The following is a 17267-nucleotide window of genomic DNA, read 5'->3' as shown; positions in this document are numbered from 1 at the left end:
CACAGCCCCCCCGCTGCTGATAACGTGTTTCCCTAAGTGAGAACACGCAAGAATTTAAACCAGATTTGAACCACTGTCCTAAGGAAATAGCACCCTGGGAAGCAGACTGGGTACAGCAAGTACCTGAATGAGCACCTGTTCAGTCGTTCTCAGTATTTTATTAGCAGGTGAACATTATTTTATGGTCCATATGGGATGGAAATATTGGTATGTTGGGACACTAATTAAAGCAAAAAAAAAGCTACAAAACCTTTAATTTAGTCTACGTTTATGACTCACAAAACACTAAAGATTTATCCCTATCCCATTGTATCTCAACTTACCTTTGTATTATTCTTACTGGAAAAGATGCTCCTCTCTCACAGATTAGATGAAAGCCATAGCCTAGCTCCAAAATATGCAGCAGAAAAAAAGGATATACCTCCCCCACTGTAGTTTTTCCTCTATATTCCTAAATCCTTTATGTTTTCTGTTTCTGTTCTCCAAATCAAAAAGATGTCTGGAAAAAATACTGTTTAAAAATTTAATTCTTACTGTACAATTGCTTCTGTGAGGATCAAATGGATTATTTCCTGACGTTATTATATAACATGGTTGCCGTTGTAGAGGAGTGAACTCAGTAATCCAAGGAGGCCCCTTCCAAGCCCCCCTCCCATTGGTTTTAAAACTCAGCACGAAAAGATTAAACAGACATAATGCTCAACACTGCAGACATCTGAGCAGAACCTGTCACTTATTTTTGAGATGTACTCCCACCTTGCTATCTGGCATGAATTCAAATAACCTACTACCATGGGTAAGCACCAGTACTGTCCTTCAACTCCGCCAAGATAAGGGCTCATAAAAAAGAAATAGCATATTTGCTGGAGACCTCACCTGATTAGTGATTGCCATACAGAAAACAAGCACTTAATAATAAGGCAGCCTGAGAAATGCCCAACTGTCAAAACTACAGGAATCCAGCATTTTGAAATAAGATTAGTTCCACTACCTCAGCTTCCTGCAGCTGTTGCTAGAGAACGTAAAAAGATAGCTATGTAAGAGAGACACTGACTCCCTAATTCACTTTTCACAGTTTTATATTTAATACTCAAAGCCTTATTTGAGCAAATTAAAACAATGGGATTTTGTCACACATATAAAAGTTATAAACTGATCAACAGGCCATTTCCCAGTGCATTTTACTCTCTCTCCTGAATATGCACCACACTGCTTTACAGATGCAGTACATGGCTACAAATGTGCAATATATACTGGAAGAAATGACCACCTTCTGCATGTTTGTAAGATCATTTTTCTGCATTATTCAGGGCTAAAAACAAAGTAGAAAGCTTAAGACTAAGCTACCTAAGAACTGAGCAGTGAAAGCCGGGCTGTTGCAAAAGCTGCATATGAAGGTCAAGATCTATACTGGCAGGTTATAACACAGCAACAGAGCTCTTGGGAAGGAAGAGCTCGTACATTTAAAATCATGTAAGATCCTGTAGAACAAGACCTGTGCAAGCCCTTACCTATGTTGCATCACAAGGACATTTGGTGAATGCTATTAATCATGTGCTGTCTTTTCTTAAGGACCACCATTTCCTTATCCTCTGAGTGCCAAGGCATGTCAGAAACCAACCAGAGAATAACAGGTTGTGTATTACAGCTCTCTGTGACTTGGAAGAAGTGACATGGGAAGCTCTCAACTCCCAGGAACAAAAGGGTTTCCACATCAGAATGGTATTTTTTGCTTTGTACTAACACTCAAAAAATAACAGAAAAATTATGTAAAGAAATACACCTCAGTATGATGGAGCCAAACAGAAACATCACAGAAATTCACCAGTTTAAGTCTTTTAAGAGTCATCAGGCTTCATGAAAGCCACTTTTTTATAATGAGAGGCAACCTGCTGCTGTCCTTATCACAAATAGTTAACATGCCTTGTTGCAGCAGGGCTGCATGAGCAAGTTATTATGGAAGAGAGAATACTGGATGCAAGGAAAGCTCATTTCATTTTTGCAACAGCATGCTCCCACCAGCAGGTGATCTTCTGCCAAGCAAAAGGGTTTTTTTATGTATTTTGGTTCATATCTGGCTTTTCATGAATACATAGAAAAACAGAACGTGAAAAATTGCTTTAACATTTTTAGAAACTGAGTTTCCTTTTGGAGGGAAAAAAGAAAAAAAATCCAATAAATCAATAATTCTTCCATAGGTTCAGTACACATAATTTATAGGATAGCTAATAAACACAGCCTCATTCAGTTACCTCTAAATCTTATTCAGCTTAACTACATTAAGGGTATTTCAAATCAAAATTTGAATTTGATATGATATATTACAGCACAGAATTCACTTCACCATGAAAGACTTTCTATCCAGGACTGCTTCATTTTCTCTCTCTCACCTCATATTAAATTCAAGCCTTAAGCATGAAGCATGCCATGTCTCTCAAAGTTAGAAGAAATTAACCGCGAATAGGTCTCTTCCACCTTTTTGTTAAAAACCTAAAAATTAAAAACAAAGAAACCAATCCCTCTCACCACCACACCACCCTCGCTTTACTTTGAGAATTCTCAGTTTGGTACATTTCCAGTTACAAGGTCTTGGCTTCCGCTGAGCACAGTTTGAAATAAAATAATGCAGCTTGTTCCTACTGCTGGAACATGCAGAGCAGAGCGTGCAGGCAAGGAATCACTGGCTCTGGCCCAACACTTCAAACCTGTCTTACACTGTCACTCCAATCTTGGAGCAGTTTATATATAAAGTTGTAAGATAAGAACACACAGTATGAATACCCCTCCCTACCGAAGAACCAGACATGCTTTTATCTTGGACAGAGGCAAAAGGAAGAGAAATAGCAGAAAGATAGGGAAGAAAACACAACGCTACTTGTGAAATGGCTCATTAAGGAAGGCAAAGTGACAGGTAAGTAATTCTTCTTCCCAGGCTCTGTCACAAAGGGAGAGATTAAACCAACCAACCACACAAATTTTGAAATGCTTTGGATAGCCGTTCTCTTCTTTTCTCCTCTCTGATAATTTACTATTCTTTCCATTCTTTAGGTTTCTGAAACAAACACCTCTCTCTCATTTTACTCAATTACCAGGTCTGGATTTACTTTTTCTTGTTTTAATACAGAGGACATAGAACACTTGGCAGATAGAAAACTTAAGATTTTACAAGTTTTCTGTAGTATTAAACTTCACAACATTTCAATTCTTTCACTTAACTAAGGGATTGATTGTAAACATTTAATAATTACTAATAGGTCCCAGAGATCGTTCTAACTCTCCTAGTTTCACTTACCTTTCAAAACAATATTGTAATAGTTCTTCTGAGATTAAGTATGAAGCCTTACTCTCTTTCAGTTTCTCACCCTGCATACACAGGCCATCCTTACATGATTTTATGTACATAATTTCAGCCTTCAGTAGTATTCACATTTCCATGAAGCAGTTTTAATCTCAAACACAAAGAAGGTCATGGACATACAGTAATGAAAGCTTGTTTTCAAAAGGTTTTAGAAAGGACCGCTCAAGGACTTAGTCCATAGCACTAGAAAGCAATATTAGTTAAACCATCTTACACTCATCATTCATAAAGGAAAGCAATCAATAACCATTTACAGAGCAAAAAGAACAAAAACTTAACAATTCTTTTATAAAGAAAATCACAATTTTATTGACTGATAAACCTTGAAATGCATGACATCTAACTTTGAACTAAATCATGTGGTGTGCTTGTTTTGATGTCCAGCCATTTTTAGAAGCGAGTACTCTAGAGTATTCGATACCTTTCATCTCTTAGACACCTGATGGAGCCTAAGTATCCTTAAGGCTACACCTTATCAAACAAAACTGCAAAAGTGTGGATTGTCAATGTATTTTAGTCCACTCCTTTGGCCTACCCAGAGAAGGTCACTGGAACATCCATTTGACAGTATCATTTATCTATTTTTTTTCCTGTCAAGTAAATTACGAAAGAGGGACTTTACTAAGGCATAAATGTTTGTACATTTTTGTACAAAGCAACCTCAAGAATTCTTGTACCCAAAAAAACCATTTCATTTGAACATTAGAGGCCAAGAGAAGTTCAGTAAAAGCAACACAGAACCACAGAATTGAGTTGAGGTTGCATAGCTGGGGTTGGAAAGGAACCCTGGAGATCATCAGAACATTTCCTATATATGACTGTCATTTGAAAAAAAGTGCTGTGAATAGAAGGAATTAATCTGCATTTTACTTACAGTGCTAAGCTTACTGCAACAAATGAGGATGCGGCGTTCGTACAGCATACTGGCATAGAGATGCAGCATGTTGTTGACATCAACTGCTACAAAATACTCTGTCAGATTTCTCTGGGAAGAGAGAAAATAATTTTTGATTCATGACATTACAAAAACAAGCGTCCTTAACAAAAAAAAATAATAACGAGATTTCATCCTCCTATTACACTACATCCAGTAAGTGGCTTAATGAAAGAAAGCAGTATGTCATCTTATGTCAGAGTACTTCTTAATTGCAACATCTTTCCCCTAACTTTTGGGGAGCTAAGTCTTGGAATAATAAAATTGATGATGTTTCACATATAGCTTCTTCAATACAAGATACTTCTCTGAGAAAAAAATATGTTCTGTCACTTTTATGGCAACTTCAAAGCTGCCTGATAAAGGACAAAAAAAATCTCACAACCCAACAATAAAACCAGCTCTCTTGGAGGGCAACTCTAATACAACAAATTCAAATGTAAGCTCCATCTATGCTAGGACAATTCTGATAACTGGAAATACACATGGGCATTTAACACATAAGCTAAAAACATTACACAGGTTGTCTGAACTCCTCACTGTGTGCACTCAGACACACATTTCCTTTGGCGGGAGACAAAAAGCACTTCCTTGGGGGGCTGGGGAAAGTGAGGAAGGAGACAGAGAACTCCCTCTCTCAAAATTTCAGTGGTTGCCCATCTCTGATGAAGAGGCAGGATTCAAACATCCAATTTTTCTTCAGCGATCAGTATGTTAATACAGCATAAAGAAAATCAATTGCAGTAGAAGAATACTGTAAGCAAAGCACATTTGCAATCTGCCTTTAAAGTAGATAGAAAGACCAAGACACAGACTACAAACAAGCAGGCAACACCGCCGAAACCTGACATACACAATTCCTAGGCAACACAGCTTTCTTCCATGTTTTTTTCTCTTCAGAAGATTAAAAATTAACTATGTAAAAATTATTGTAATTAACTGAAATAAATGGGGGGGGGAAACAAAGAGCAAGCTGCACAAGAAGCTATGGCCACTTCATCCCCCACATCATCCCACCAGCCAGCAACGTTATCCATTCATCATTACCAACATAATTGCCCTGTGCACACTGCAGTGGCATGAATCATGTATCATTTACTAAATATTTAAGATGCCTTCTAATAAACAGCAGAATGTGATCCTAAGATCTTTACTATCAAAACTAGAAAGCCACCATGTATGTAACTTGGTCAAAATGTATTACACTCTTCTAGAATGAGGGGCTTTTACAGTGCAAGGCAAACAAAAAAGGATTTTTGTGCACAGAGGATACTTTTCGCTTCTTAAAACACAGAAAGTAAAAAAAGGGGGGGGTGATGGAGGAAAAGGTAATACATCCAAAAATGCTGAATTAGGGAATTTGTTTCCAAATAGCTTCTTACAGATATGAAAGGATTGCTATATGATAAAGACAGTCTTATACAAAAAGCACATGTGAGAGCAAAATTAGATTAGTCATGAATTCAACTGCAATCTTAATCATCGTTAAATAAAAAAGTGCAGAAAAGCAAAAAGCAAATATGATTTAGAAACTTAAAGAAGCTCAACAAAGCCTATTAGCACTTTTGACAGATCCAAAGATAACTCTAAAACCACCAATACTTGGCCTGAGAAGTCTGCCAAGATGCTTCATACTGTGCAAAAATATGTTCCACAGCTTGCCATCCAAACACAAAGAACTAAAGAAAAATTAAGCATTGTATTTGGAAGACTTCTGTACCAGTATGTAGATAAGAACTAAGCTCGTTACGGTTAGCTTCAAACATCTTAATATAAAACAACCACTCAGGTCTTTGTTACGGAAAAGCTATAGCCACAGCAGGTATATTCAAAGGAGGAAAAAAAAAAGCTAACACATTTTGCCAAAAACCTATTAAACTATCATGTACTTTTTCTGTATTTCTCATCCCATCTGTGCTGATTAGCATGATATTTTTGTCTAAACATAAGCTGTCTTCTCTACGGCTCATCTTCCCCCTCGCAACCATCTTTCTACGACACCAAAACACAGTGCATGACGACACAATTACTGCAAATAGTGTGAATTAAAAGAAATTTTAAGTAGCACTGAACTCCCTTTGATGCCACCCAAATTAGGGGCATGGCCAAAGAGGCACATAATCCCTACGTTCTGCCTGCAGATGTAGACAAGTTTGTGCATGGACGTGTTTATAAGGCAACAGGAGCCACTAGTGAGAGGAAAATAGACATGGGAACTTGATTTGCAATTATTCTTTCATCAAGTTTATCGTGGTGAAATATTGGCTGTGACAGTCAAACGTACCTTCAGATGGAAAGATTTACAAGGTTTTAGTCTTTGCTCTCAGAAATTTGTCAATGACACCTGCGAAGCATGTGGGCTGTATGGTAATGTATTGATACTAAGGAAATTCACGTGTTAGTTCTAAGTTTTATTTATAAGAAAGCTGTCATCTTTGAAGATGAAATTGGGACTTACACATGTATTTTGAAAGACATGTCTCGTAAGTGACAAAACCATGAATGAGTTAAATAAATACAAATGAAAGCATTCCAATTTGCAGTATAATTGTTGTGTATTTTGTTTCCTAGGATTTAAGCCTTTCTTGGGGGAGTAAAACATGGGGTTTTCAAAATAAAATATGGGAACAGATATCGCTATTTCTCTCAAAACTCACTGTGAGTCCTACAAAAATCCCTTACGTTTCTTTGAAAGTTCATTCCTGTATCACTCATTTGGATCATTTGTTGTCCCGTATCAGTAAATGCACACGCACATTAACTTTTGAGATAAAAAAAAGAATTAATGTACTTTTCCTCCATCATCTAACAAAGAATTTCTCACTGAAGGAACAAATTGGTGAGCTCTCTCTTCAGCAAAGAGTGAAGCTCAAACACAGTAACATGGATTATAGGTCACTTATTTTGGACTGCTCTTGAACAGCTTCATTTACAAGACTTCAGTAGATTTCCTATTAGGACAAGTCCATCAAACAGAGTCAGGTTTCCCACTCCATCCTCCTATAGGAAATCCCTCATCTGATTTAGAAGCTCATTTTCTTTAAAATATCCCACTTCCAAAATCTAAGATAGGTTAGGTAATCTGGTATGCAGCTAACACACTTTTATAATGCCATGCTGGTTTTTAGGAGAACAAAATAATGACAATATTTTGACAATAAAGTGACAATACACTTTATCAAATAGTGTAAATACAGAAATAAAGGGGGGGCCGGGTGTGATTTTAAGAAAAACAGGTAGCAAAAGACATAAGTTATAAAGTGAAAAATCAGGCATTCTGAAATAAAGGACTCAGTGATACAAAACCACACCAGAACATCACCACCAAGAAAACGTCAGCATTTCAGACTGCTAACTTACCTGGTATTTCTGAAACACAACAGATACTACTAGGAAATTTAGACTGGCACTGTATTTCCTGCAACGAACCCAATTTATTTCTGAAGTCACAATGCATTTATGAATCTTTCATATAAGTCTTCTGAAAAAAGAGAATGCTTAGCTGTTACATAAGTGTCCATGCTAAATGTTTTCACGACTCCTTAAACATATTGATCTGACATGAAATCAGATCATTCCCAGAAGTTTGTTAACATTCCCAACAGAGTTCTATGCAGCTCTCCATTAATCATTACACACAACTTCAACATCTGGCCGAACTAAAACTTTTGCTAATACAGGTTTTAAAATGTAATTACTGATAAGATAAATAGAATTTTGAATAAATCATGCCAATTGATTAAAATCCATGAAGATTTATGCTCATTTAATGCCCTTGTATTATTTCCTAGTATGCTTCAATTCTACATGAAACTTGCATTAACGGATGCATAAGAAAGCACTATTAAAAAAAAACGGATGCATAAGAAAGCACTATTAAAAAAAAAAAGAAAATGCCTGAGAAACAGAAGACAGCCAACTGCAACAGTTAGACCAATGGATTTGATTTTTATTATTTTTCTTTCCTAGAATGAGCCCTAGCTTTTTAATTTTGTGTGTGTATATATCTATCTATATGGGCACACATATCTGTTAATTGAACGAAATCTCCTTCCCCTTCTATTCCCAGAGGTGCCCTGGGTCACCCCTGACACTGCAGAGTCCATCCTTCACGGTGACATCACTGCACAGGGTACCTGCAGCAAAACAGCCACGCTCCCTCTGAGGCACATCAGCCCCACTCAGTGATTCAAAGTGGATGCTTTTTAGCATCACACGGCACTCCCTGCCATGAAGGCTGAGCGTTCAGCTTTCAAAGGGTTTCCAACTCCTTCTGGCCCAAGGCCTCTGCTTTTATAACTGCCTTTGATTCACGAGCATTCATCATGTCTCCAGCTCAAATGTTTTGGGAAGCCGACTCATACCTTTGAATATAACACAACATCACCAGCAGACATAACCAACAGAGCGTAAATACAGCTATCCTTCCTGAAGCCTGTACTATGTACTGTGTTATTAAGCTGTTCCATGTCAGTTAGAGCAGGCCCAAGGCAGATGATCTATTTTTAATCCCTGCCACTGGTTTCTCACTGTTATTAGCTCATTTCGCTCTGTCCTCCAATTTGCCAGTCTGCAAAATGGAAAAAGAACTTCCTTCCTCGCTCTCCAGGTGATTTGAGGCTTATCGAACAAAAATTGTTAAAGTGTGAGATGGTTACCATAGAAGAGATGAACAAAAAATATAAACCCTCTAAACAAGTAACTTCATGTCTGGATTAGGACAGGATTTGATAGCTGGTTAAGATTCAGGAACTGACTCTTTAATTACTCCTAATGTATCACATTTCTACAAAAATAAAGCACCTTAGAAGAGAGAGCACATTATCAAATTTACTGACAGGATACATGTCAGTATGAAAAGCCTACAACACAGAAAAGCTAGCAACAATATTTTAAAACAGAAACAAAAAATCCCAAATGTTAACTGCTATACAAATCATCCACAAAAAAGATGAAATGTCTTGACGATTCCCTTTTTTTTCATGCCATAAATTAAGGTATATGGTGCTAAGGCAGACCGCAAAACATTTGAGAAAGAAAACTGAGATGCCAGGCATAGAAATTTGGCTAAGAGACATAGAAGGAGCATATTAAAGAGTATGTAAGAGAAGCAAATGCCAGCATTGTCTTCCCACAGACCTATCATCTGGCTAGAAAGCCCAGGCATGCTGAAACACACAGAAGACAACTTTGTGAGGTTTAAAACATCTCTGAAAGAGTGGCCCTAAAGAAACCAGGTATGTTTGACATTTTCAGAAAGCCATCTAACAAGTGGATCATTTTTAGTGGTCTCTTAAGTCCTTCTTTCAGCAGAGTTTCACTGTACAATTAGCAGATCTGCTTTTTTCTACCCATATCAATCTGTCCATTATTACTTTGTCCTTAATACATTTCAGCTTTTAATCACAAATGCAGACTGTCAGCTCTTGAATGCTGTTGTGTAGCTATGATACAGAAGATGTTACCACAAAGAAAAGAATGACTGCCTGAGCTACTACAGCCAATACTATACCTTTAAAGCAAAGGCCCTAGATATTCATTTGAACTTAAACAAAATGCTTTATGTAAGGATATATGGTATCTGAATCCTCACAGCATCTTAAAGAATGAGGCAAATTAATACCAAAGTGGTATTTGATCTTCCTTAAATACCAGCAATATGGATGTTTGAACATCAAACTCTTACACTGAAGGTACTATCAAGATTTTATTCTTGCCTTCACTTAATAAGTAGCCGTAACACTTTAATGAATAAAAAATATTGAAACATTTTTTCAAACAATAGTCATTTCAAACCAGTATGTTATCTCTCCAGCAGGTTCCAACAACTACTTCCCAAGTTTAGTTTTTAGCTTTAGTTTCATGTTGTCCTTAAGTCTCACACATCAAGAAAACAATAAAATTATGTGAACAGTGAGAGCAAGGGGAGAAGGAAATGTCAGTCTGGATGCAGAAGAAAAACCAATTGCTTCTTTAGTTGTGAAATTATTAAGTTTCTTTTAAAACAGCAGTTCTTCAGAACTTATGAGAAGAAAACAAACCCTGATTCAAATTATCTGTAAAGATGAAATACCTCAACAGATTCTTTTCTTCTTTTTGACATAAAGTCTTGGTGAAGTGGATAAAATTCCTTTCTACCATAATTCTGCATTTTTACGTAAAGGATGACTCCTGCAGCACTCATTCAAATGACAATCATAAAGCTGCCTTAGGATTAGTTTCAAGAATTTCATAGACTTATTGTAGTGAGCAAGTTTTCACACAAATTAACTCCATGATTGTGGTCTGAAACACCACCACACTGTTACACACTGTTACCAAATCACTGTTCTTTCCCAACTTTGTGAAGACTAAAACTATATATGTGTATTTCAAGTTCCCTCACTTATCAGAGCCAAGAAATCATGGAATGTTAACAGCAAGTAATAACAGAGTGGTGATATTAATAAAAGCTTTATATTTTTTAAAATAAATATCTTGACTTACAGCTTAAGATGATTATGCTGTCAATTTCCTGTTCATTTGGTATCTTCTCTTAATTGAAATGGCAAACATTAAATTCTACTGTTATGTTGTACTTCAAAAGGCCTGTTAGTCATGTAATCCTGCAGTTAGCAACATAACATTTTCTGCCCAATACTTATTATAAATTAACCACCTAAAGTTCACTTCAACATCCAGCAATATTTTACAGAATATAATCTATTAGTAGGCCAAACAGAAGTAACAATTGTTATCTATTTTGCTGCTGACATTAAATAGAAATGGTGAAGTGCACAGTCCTCTAGAGTACTCACATTTTCAGGTATACTAGGAAGCTCCCTGATGTCAGGCACAGTAAAGTAAGAGTGCTAAAAAAAGAGCAAAAATTGATTATTGCAATATTGTCAAAAGCAATCTAAATTTATTGCTTGGTATTAGTAATAGCAGTTGCTCAACTAAGTAAAAATGACAGAACATTTGTTACCAACTACCAGCATGTCTTCTTTGTCATGGATTTCAAAAGCATGGATTCTCAGATCACACATGCAATATGAAATGCATTAAAATAGAAAGTATCAAATGTTCCTGAAAAGTTAGATTACTTTTTTTTGTTGTTCTTCAGAGACGCTGATATAGACAGACTCACACAATGTATGACACATGCCAAGGAAACTCCAAGGCAGCCTATAATTCAAGCCATCTTTCACAGCCCACTGCAGGTTGCATGACGGACTACAGGAAACAGCAGCAAGCAGGTCCTTCTCCGACTTGCAGCAGCAGGAAGTTTCATTCAAGATGATGGTGAAGTTAATGGAAATTTACTGAGAAAAGTGTCCTGAAGTTTTGATCCGACTTACCTGAAAATATTGCTTAAGTTCTAGGTCATTTTTATACGCCTTAAATAACACATTTTGAAAGACTACACTGGCCTTGCAATTTCATAATCCATTATACTGTTATGTTTTTTTAATTGTCTGCATTCCAAGAGGCCAAGTTCACTCTAGTTCCCAATCTGATCACGCATGACTTGCATGATTCTTAGTTAGGGCTTTGGGAAAGGAAAAGAGAATGCAACTAAACTGCTTTTGTAAATCAATGTTGTATACAATTTATAGTATTTTTAAGACTTTCACGATTTGTCTTAGGGCTACTTATTAATTACTTAATGAAGCTTTTAAGGCTGTTATATACTTGGCATAGTTCCACAATTGGCACAATTTTCTTGCATATACATCTCAGACATTTCAGTGCTTCCTCAACAGTCTATAACCCGAAATAGCAAGCGGGTATAACAGTTACACTGAATATAGACACTAGACATATAAACACAATTTTTGCTTTTTGATATATCACTGTTTTAGTTTAGTTGAAAAGATGCAAGGCAAAGATACAGGAATAGCATACGCAACTGTATCATATAGGAAACTCACCCTGACCCCAAAATACACTTGTAAACAGCCAAAATAAAATGCATAAAGACACCACAGCTAACAGTCCCTTGGCTGCTTTTTTATATCCTTTCTTGCTTCATCACCCATGAAATGTCTGAGACAAGGGGAGATCGGCAGCATTCCTTGAAACCACTGGTATGAAAAAACCGAAATATCCCAACTGATCATTGCCTTTTGAGACAGCTCGTCCCCTAAACAGAGATGCTGTTGATAAAAGAGCTAGCCTCAAGAGGACTGGGACATTTCTACTGCCAGCTGGTGACCTAGCAAGGCCAAACAACTGTTACCTGTCGACTGACATTACAGGGTGAAGTGATGAGAGTAAGCTGCTTGTTGCCAAAAAGTACTTTAGAAGAAAGAGTAAAGGAAATGAGAGGGAGAACTGTGGCTGCACACACCGCTAGTTTCCATGTGAACTCTAAATGACTAATTGGCAACTGCAGTAACGTGCATCTTCAGTGTTTTTTCACTACAGGCTGGAACACAAGATTGTTCTGCAAAAACAAATTTGAAGACAAAACCCCCAAAAGACTAAATTCAAAATACAATCCCATCAATAAAACCCCACATCTATTCCTTCAGTGTTCTTTGATTAATTTTCTCACAAGATATAAAAATGAAATAAATCCTTTTTTGTGCAAGTTTTTTTCTTGGGGGGAGGAAAAGAAGAAGGAATCAGAAAATGTGATAAACAGTTAATACTCAAAAGGCTGCCATGACAGGTACGTGACTGTTTGCTTCCCAGTCTTGTCCCCCTTGCATACTTGCCAGATATAGGAGTTCTGGGGAAGTGTGGGCAATAAATGTCATGTTGCTGCTCTGTGACCTCTCGCAGGTCACAGACGATATGGTGAGAAATTTCCATGGGGAATATACACAATCTTCCTCCAACCAAAGAACAGCATTTCAAAGACATTTGAGGTTAAGGAAAGGGAAACAGAGGCCCCACATGTGAAAAGGGGAATTTCACAGCTCTGCGTCCTCACAAGAAAACACCATCTGTGTACGAAGTTACAAAAAGGAGAATTGCTTTTGACATTCCTCTATTATGATATGTAATGAAAATTAAACACCTTCGTTTACATCTCTCCCACTTCACTTACCACTCCAAGATGAACAGAGGTTCCTGGCTCAGGGATGGTAAGTTTATGAAATGTTTCTAGGAGCTCACTCCTTTGACTATCCTGAAATAAGAAAGAGGGACACAAACACACACACAAAAAAGAAATACTAAGTAGGTATTGCTACAACTCCAAGATGGAAGGGCAAGCGTAATGTTGGTGGAATGGGGGGCTTAGAGAATTTGCATGAGAAATATGAAATAGATTTATACATTAGACTATGAACAGAAATAAGTGTAGTTTCCTCTGACAGTTGGGGTTTATAACTTGATTTTTTTAGAATACTTTTTTTGTATGTATTTCTATATATTTCTGCAACATACTGGGTCACCAACCTATGCGCTACACAGTTACTCAACTCAGAGCAAGCCAGTTTTCACTGCAAATTTTTTGTAACAACTCACTAGCTGAGGGTAAAGCCAAATGTATTTAAACCATTTTAGATGAAGATGTGATCTTAAGTGATTCTACCTCAAACGCAAATGATTTTGATAAATGCAAAATACAATTTTTACCACTAAATGGTAATAAATCAAAGCAGCAAACTAACTGGGAAGATTATACTCGCAATATTTTAAGCACATGCAACTAGGCTAGGTATTGCAATCATAGATGTGTTTTCTCTGTATCATGAATCATCATTTTAAAACCTACAACCAAATTTTAAGGGTTTAGTTCACATTTTTTCCACTATCTTTAGACTGAATTGTCTTTGTTTTGCTTTAAAAGCAAAACGCATCTGAAGGGCTTAGGCTAGATGATGCTATGTGGGTAAGTATTTTGCATCAGTAAGCTTGGTTCTGCACTTACTTTACGGGACAAGTAAACTTGGACAAGATATCTATCAAAGACTCATGAAACTGCAATACAGGAATTGCACGGATATGCTGAATACAGTTCAGGTAATCAAAAAGCCTGCACAGTATGGGCGACTGCAGAGAAACTAATAACTTATGCTGGAGCCACAGTCACATTCTTGACCCTTATCTTTTCCCAAAAATAATTTAAAAGCATATTTACTTTTCAAAGGTACTTGCCAAGCTTTCAGCTTGGCTGAATATGATCTTCTGTATTACTGCACCATACAGATCAATAATTCACATGGTCACCTCTGATATAAGCACTTCTTAAAACAGCTTGTTTTCATCCTCACTCCCACATTTGATATTGGGGCAGGGAAAAGAAGAGTTAGTACTTTAGAATAATACCTGTCCTTTTGCTGAATAATCTGCCAAGATATTGAGCAGCTTATAAAAGACTTCAAACCACGGGAGGTAACTAAAAAACAAAAAAAAGAAAAAAAAAAGAAAAAGCATACGTTTAACTTGCTAAATCTCAGTTAATAAATTCAAGATTGCTGGCCTTTGCTGTACAGATGCATCCTAACAACAGCCTCCACTGGACATGACACTTTATAAATATCTGTTAGGAAAGCCACATCAGACCTTCCATTTGAAGGCGAACACTACCAGAAGGTTGAAGCATCCCTTTCTTTTGAGGACTGAGCTTCAGTATTTACTCATCCCCAGCATTTCCACCCACCTGTAGGCACCAAGCATCAAATGTAGCACCAGCTGTAAAGAAACTTCACTGTCAGGCAGGTGAGTGCTGGGAGTTCACCTTCCCTCTCACCCTGTCAGTAACAAACATACAAATCCAATGGAAGGTTTTAACCTGTAAGATAAATCCACACTGATGTTCACGTACGGTGGAACATTTTTAATTATAACTATTTCCCAAAGTATGTGTTGAATGCCTGTATCTGAATCTGTACAGCTGCTGAGAGTCCTAGTAGATTGAAGACAGTTATTTTGGTCTGAATCATGAGACAACTGCATTTTTTAAACTGCATAACCAGTATCTCATTTTTTTAACTGTTGTCAAATCTGTTCCATCATTGTATTAAGCCCAGCCCTTAGTTAGGTCAAATAGAAACTTTACCTTCAGCAAAACTGCACTCAACTTACAAAAGAAATAAAGAAACAAAACTAAAAGACAAACATGCTGAAAAACCACATCTTTTTTCATTTACATTACATTTGCATTCCACAAAGTAAGACAGACAGCTAAGACGTTACTTTTCACTACGGTATGCTTTGGTACGACTCTGTGCCCTATTTTCATGACACAGTTCTTCATTTCAATTCCTTTTTCAGCTCCAATACCAGCAAGGAACTTCTCCTCAGCTGCAGCAGATAGGAAAGCAAGTTTGTGTGACGCACAAACTGATTCTTCTTTTAATCACAGATGCTTTCTGAAGCAAATGGATTCTATTTTGATATAGTTAGACAGGATTTAAAGTTTTTATAAAATATGACTACATCCTGACAACTATAAAGAATTGAGTGCCCCACGGTTCCTAACTGTACAGCTTTTAGTAATAAATGAAGTGAGAAGCTATATACGAGACAGATAAAGCGAATGGCTCTCCATCACGAACATTTGTTTGAAGCCTGCAAATGCTACTGTAAAATGTAAGTAGCTTATCAAAATATACCGATAAGCAACTTAACTTTTTGTGTTATATGACAGTATTATCATTTAAATTAATATACTCTAAGCATCTTTGCAAACTATGTATTAGAATAGAGCAGAAAGACAGACAATTACCACTTTAAACAGCATTTAAGTTTGGCATTATATTGTAAACAATCAAGAAGGATTAGTTAGAAGATAAGTTTCTTTCTTTCTGTCTAGTTAAATAAACTTCAGCAGAGTTAAAAGCCATTACAAGAGTAACAAGAAATCCTCTCAAAACATATCTGCTAAGTAGAGATTAAGAACCTGGTAAACAAATCCTTGCAAGGCATCTATCAGAAGAGTTTGAAGAGACAGCAAACCAAGAAGGCAGAAAGCTCCCTGAACCCAAAACTTTTTCCAAGGAAGGTGTAAAGTTCTACTTAACTGCTCAGGGGCCTTGCTGCAAAACTACACATACAGAATTAAAATGAGAATCTTCTAAAATATTGTTGTGTTTATCATGTATGCATCAGTATAAAAGCAATAAACAAAAGCAAGTCACCTCAGCTTCTACCTGCCGGAATTGCACTTCACTCTGAGCCCCAGTGCGATGAGTGAGGACGGACTGGACTCCCAGCACTGTTCACAAGGAGCGGTGCGTGTACCCAACAGGGACAACGCTGGGCTCTGAAACCAAGGCCAGGTTGTGCTCTTTCTTCAGAGATTTACTTATGGGTCCTGTCGAGGGCCTGTTTGTTCACAGTTAAACCTTATCCCACTACAGATTCAAGGGAGTTTTCTTTATTACCACAATACACCAAACATGACAAAACTGTAGGTTCTATCCATGAGACTACCCCAGCCAATCCCATTTCAACTCTTTCGCTCAATACCTAGAAACCAGCTTCTGTGATTCTAATAAAAATAGCCCCAAAAGTCTCATATTCACACAATATCAAAACATCAGCAAACCCTCCATACAACAAAAGGGGAGGTATAGCCATATTTGTTATACTTGCACGCTCCTTGTCAGCTTTCCCTTTTCTCTTCACTAGTATCTTATAATGAACTTCATGATTGTCCTTTAAGTCTTCCTTATTTTAATCCACATTTTCCAAATAATGGTTTAGCATCTCATCATATCTGCTGCTTTTTCTTATTTTAAGAATACCTTTCTATGTTGAGGAGAGAAGCTTCACAGTTTCAAAGTTGAGGAAATCAGCTGGTATTTGAAGCAGACACAACCCAATACAACACACAGGGATCTGTGTAGCTCTTGCTCAAGACAAGATGAACCAAACAAACCTTCCACAGAACTGCGTAAATTACGTAGGTCATCTCACTTCAGTCTTCACCTCCCTCCTTTGCCACTGCAGAATTCAGGATCCTTCTCACCCTGAAAGCTTTGGATGCATTAGAAAACTAATTTATCCTGCCATCTTTGATACTTTTACTTCATC

The 17267-nt window shown here is 37.1% G+C and overlaps 1 protein-coding gene across 4 annotated transcripts in view; it reads right to left on the bottom strand.

The window, feature by feature from the left end:
- The window catches only part of DENND1A (DENN domain containing 1A), a 231116-nt gene that overhangs the window by 110703 nt on the left and 103146 nt on the right, over positions 1-17267 (bottom strand). For all 4 annotated transcript variants that reach the window (XM_080402471.1, XM_080402472.1, XM_080402474.1 and 1 more), the window contains exons 6-9: positions 14556-14625; positions 13330-13410; positions 11090-11143; positions 4233-4343 (exon numbers count right to left, since the gene is read on the bottom strand). In XM_080402471.1, coding sequence (XP_080258597.1) covers positions 4233-4343; positions 11090-11143; positions 13330-13410; positions 14556-14625 — 316 coding nt within the window. The remainder of the gene's footprint in view (positions 1-4232; positions 4344-11089; positions 11144-13329; positions 13411-14555; positions 14626-17267) is intronic.

This window comes from Falco punctatus (assembly GCF_963210335.1).
Source record: "Falco punctatus genome assembly, chromosome: 9".
Lineage (NCBI taxonomy): Eukaryota > Metazoa > Chordata > Aves > Falconiformes > Falconidae > Falco > Falco punctatus.
Note: the sequence above shows the minus strand (reverse complement) of the source record. Positions and strands in the feature narration are given on the sequence as shown.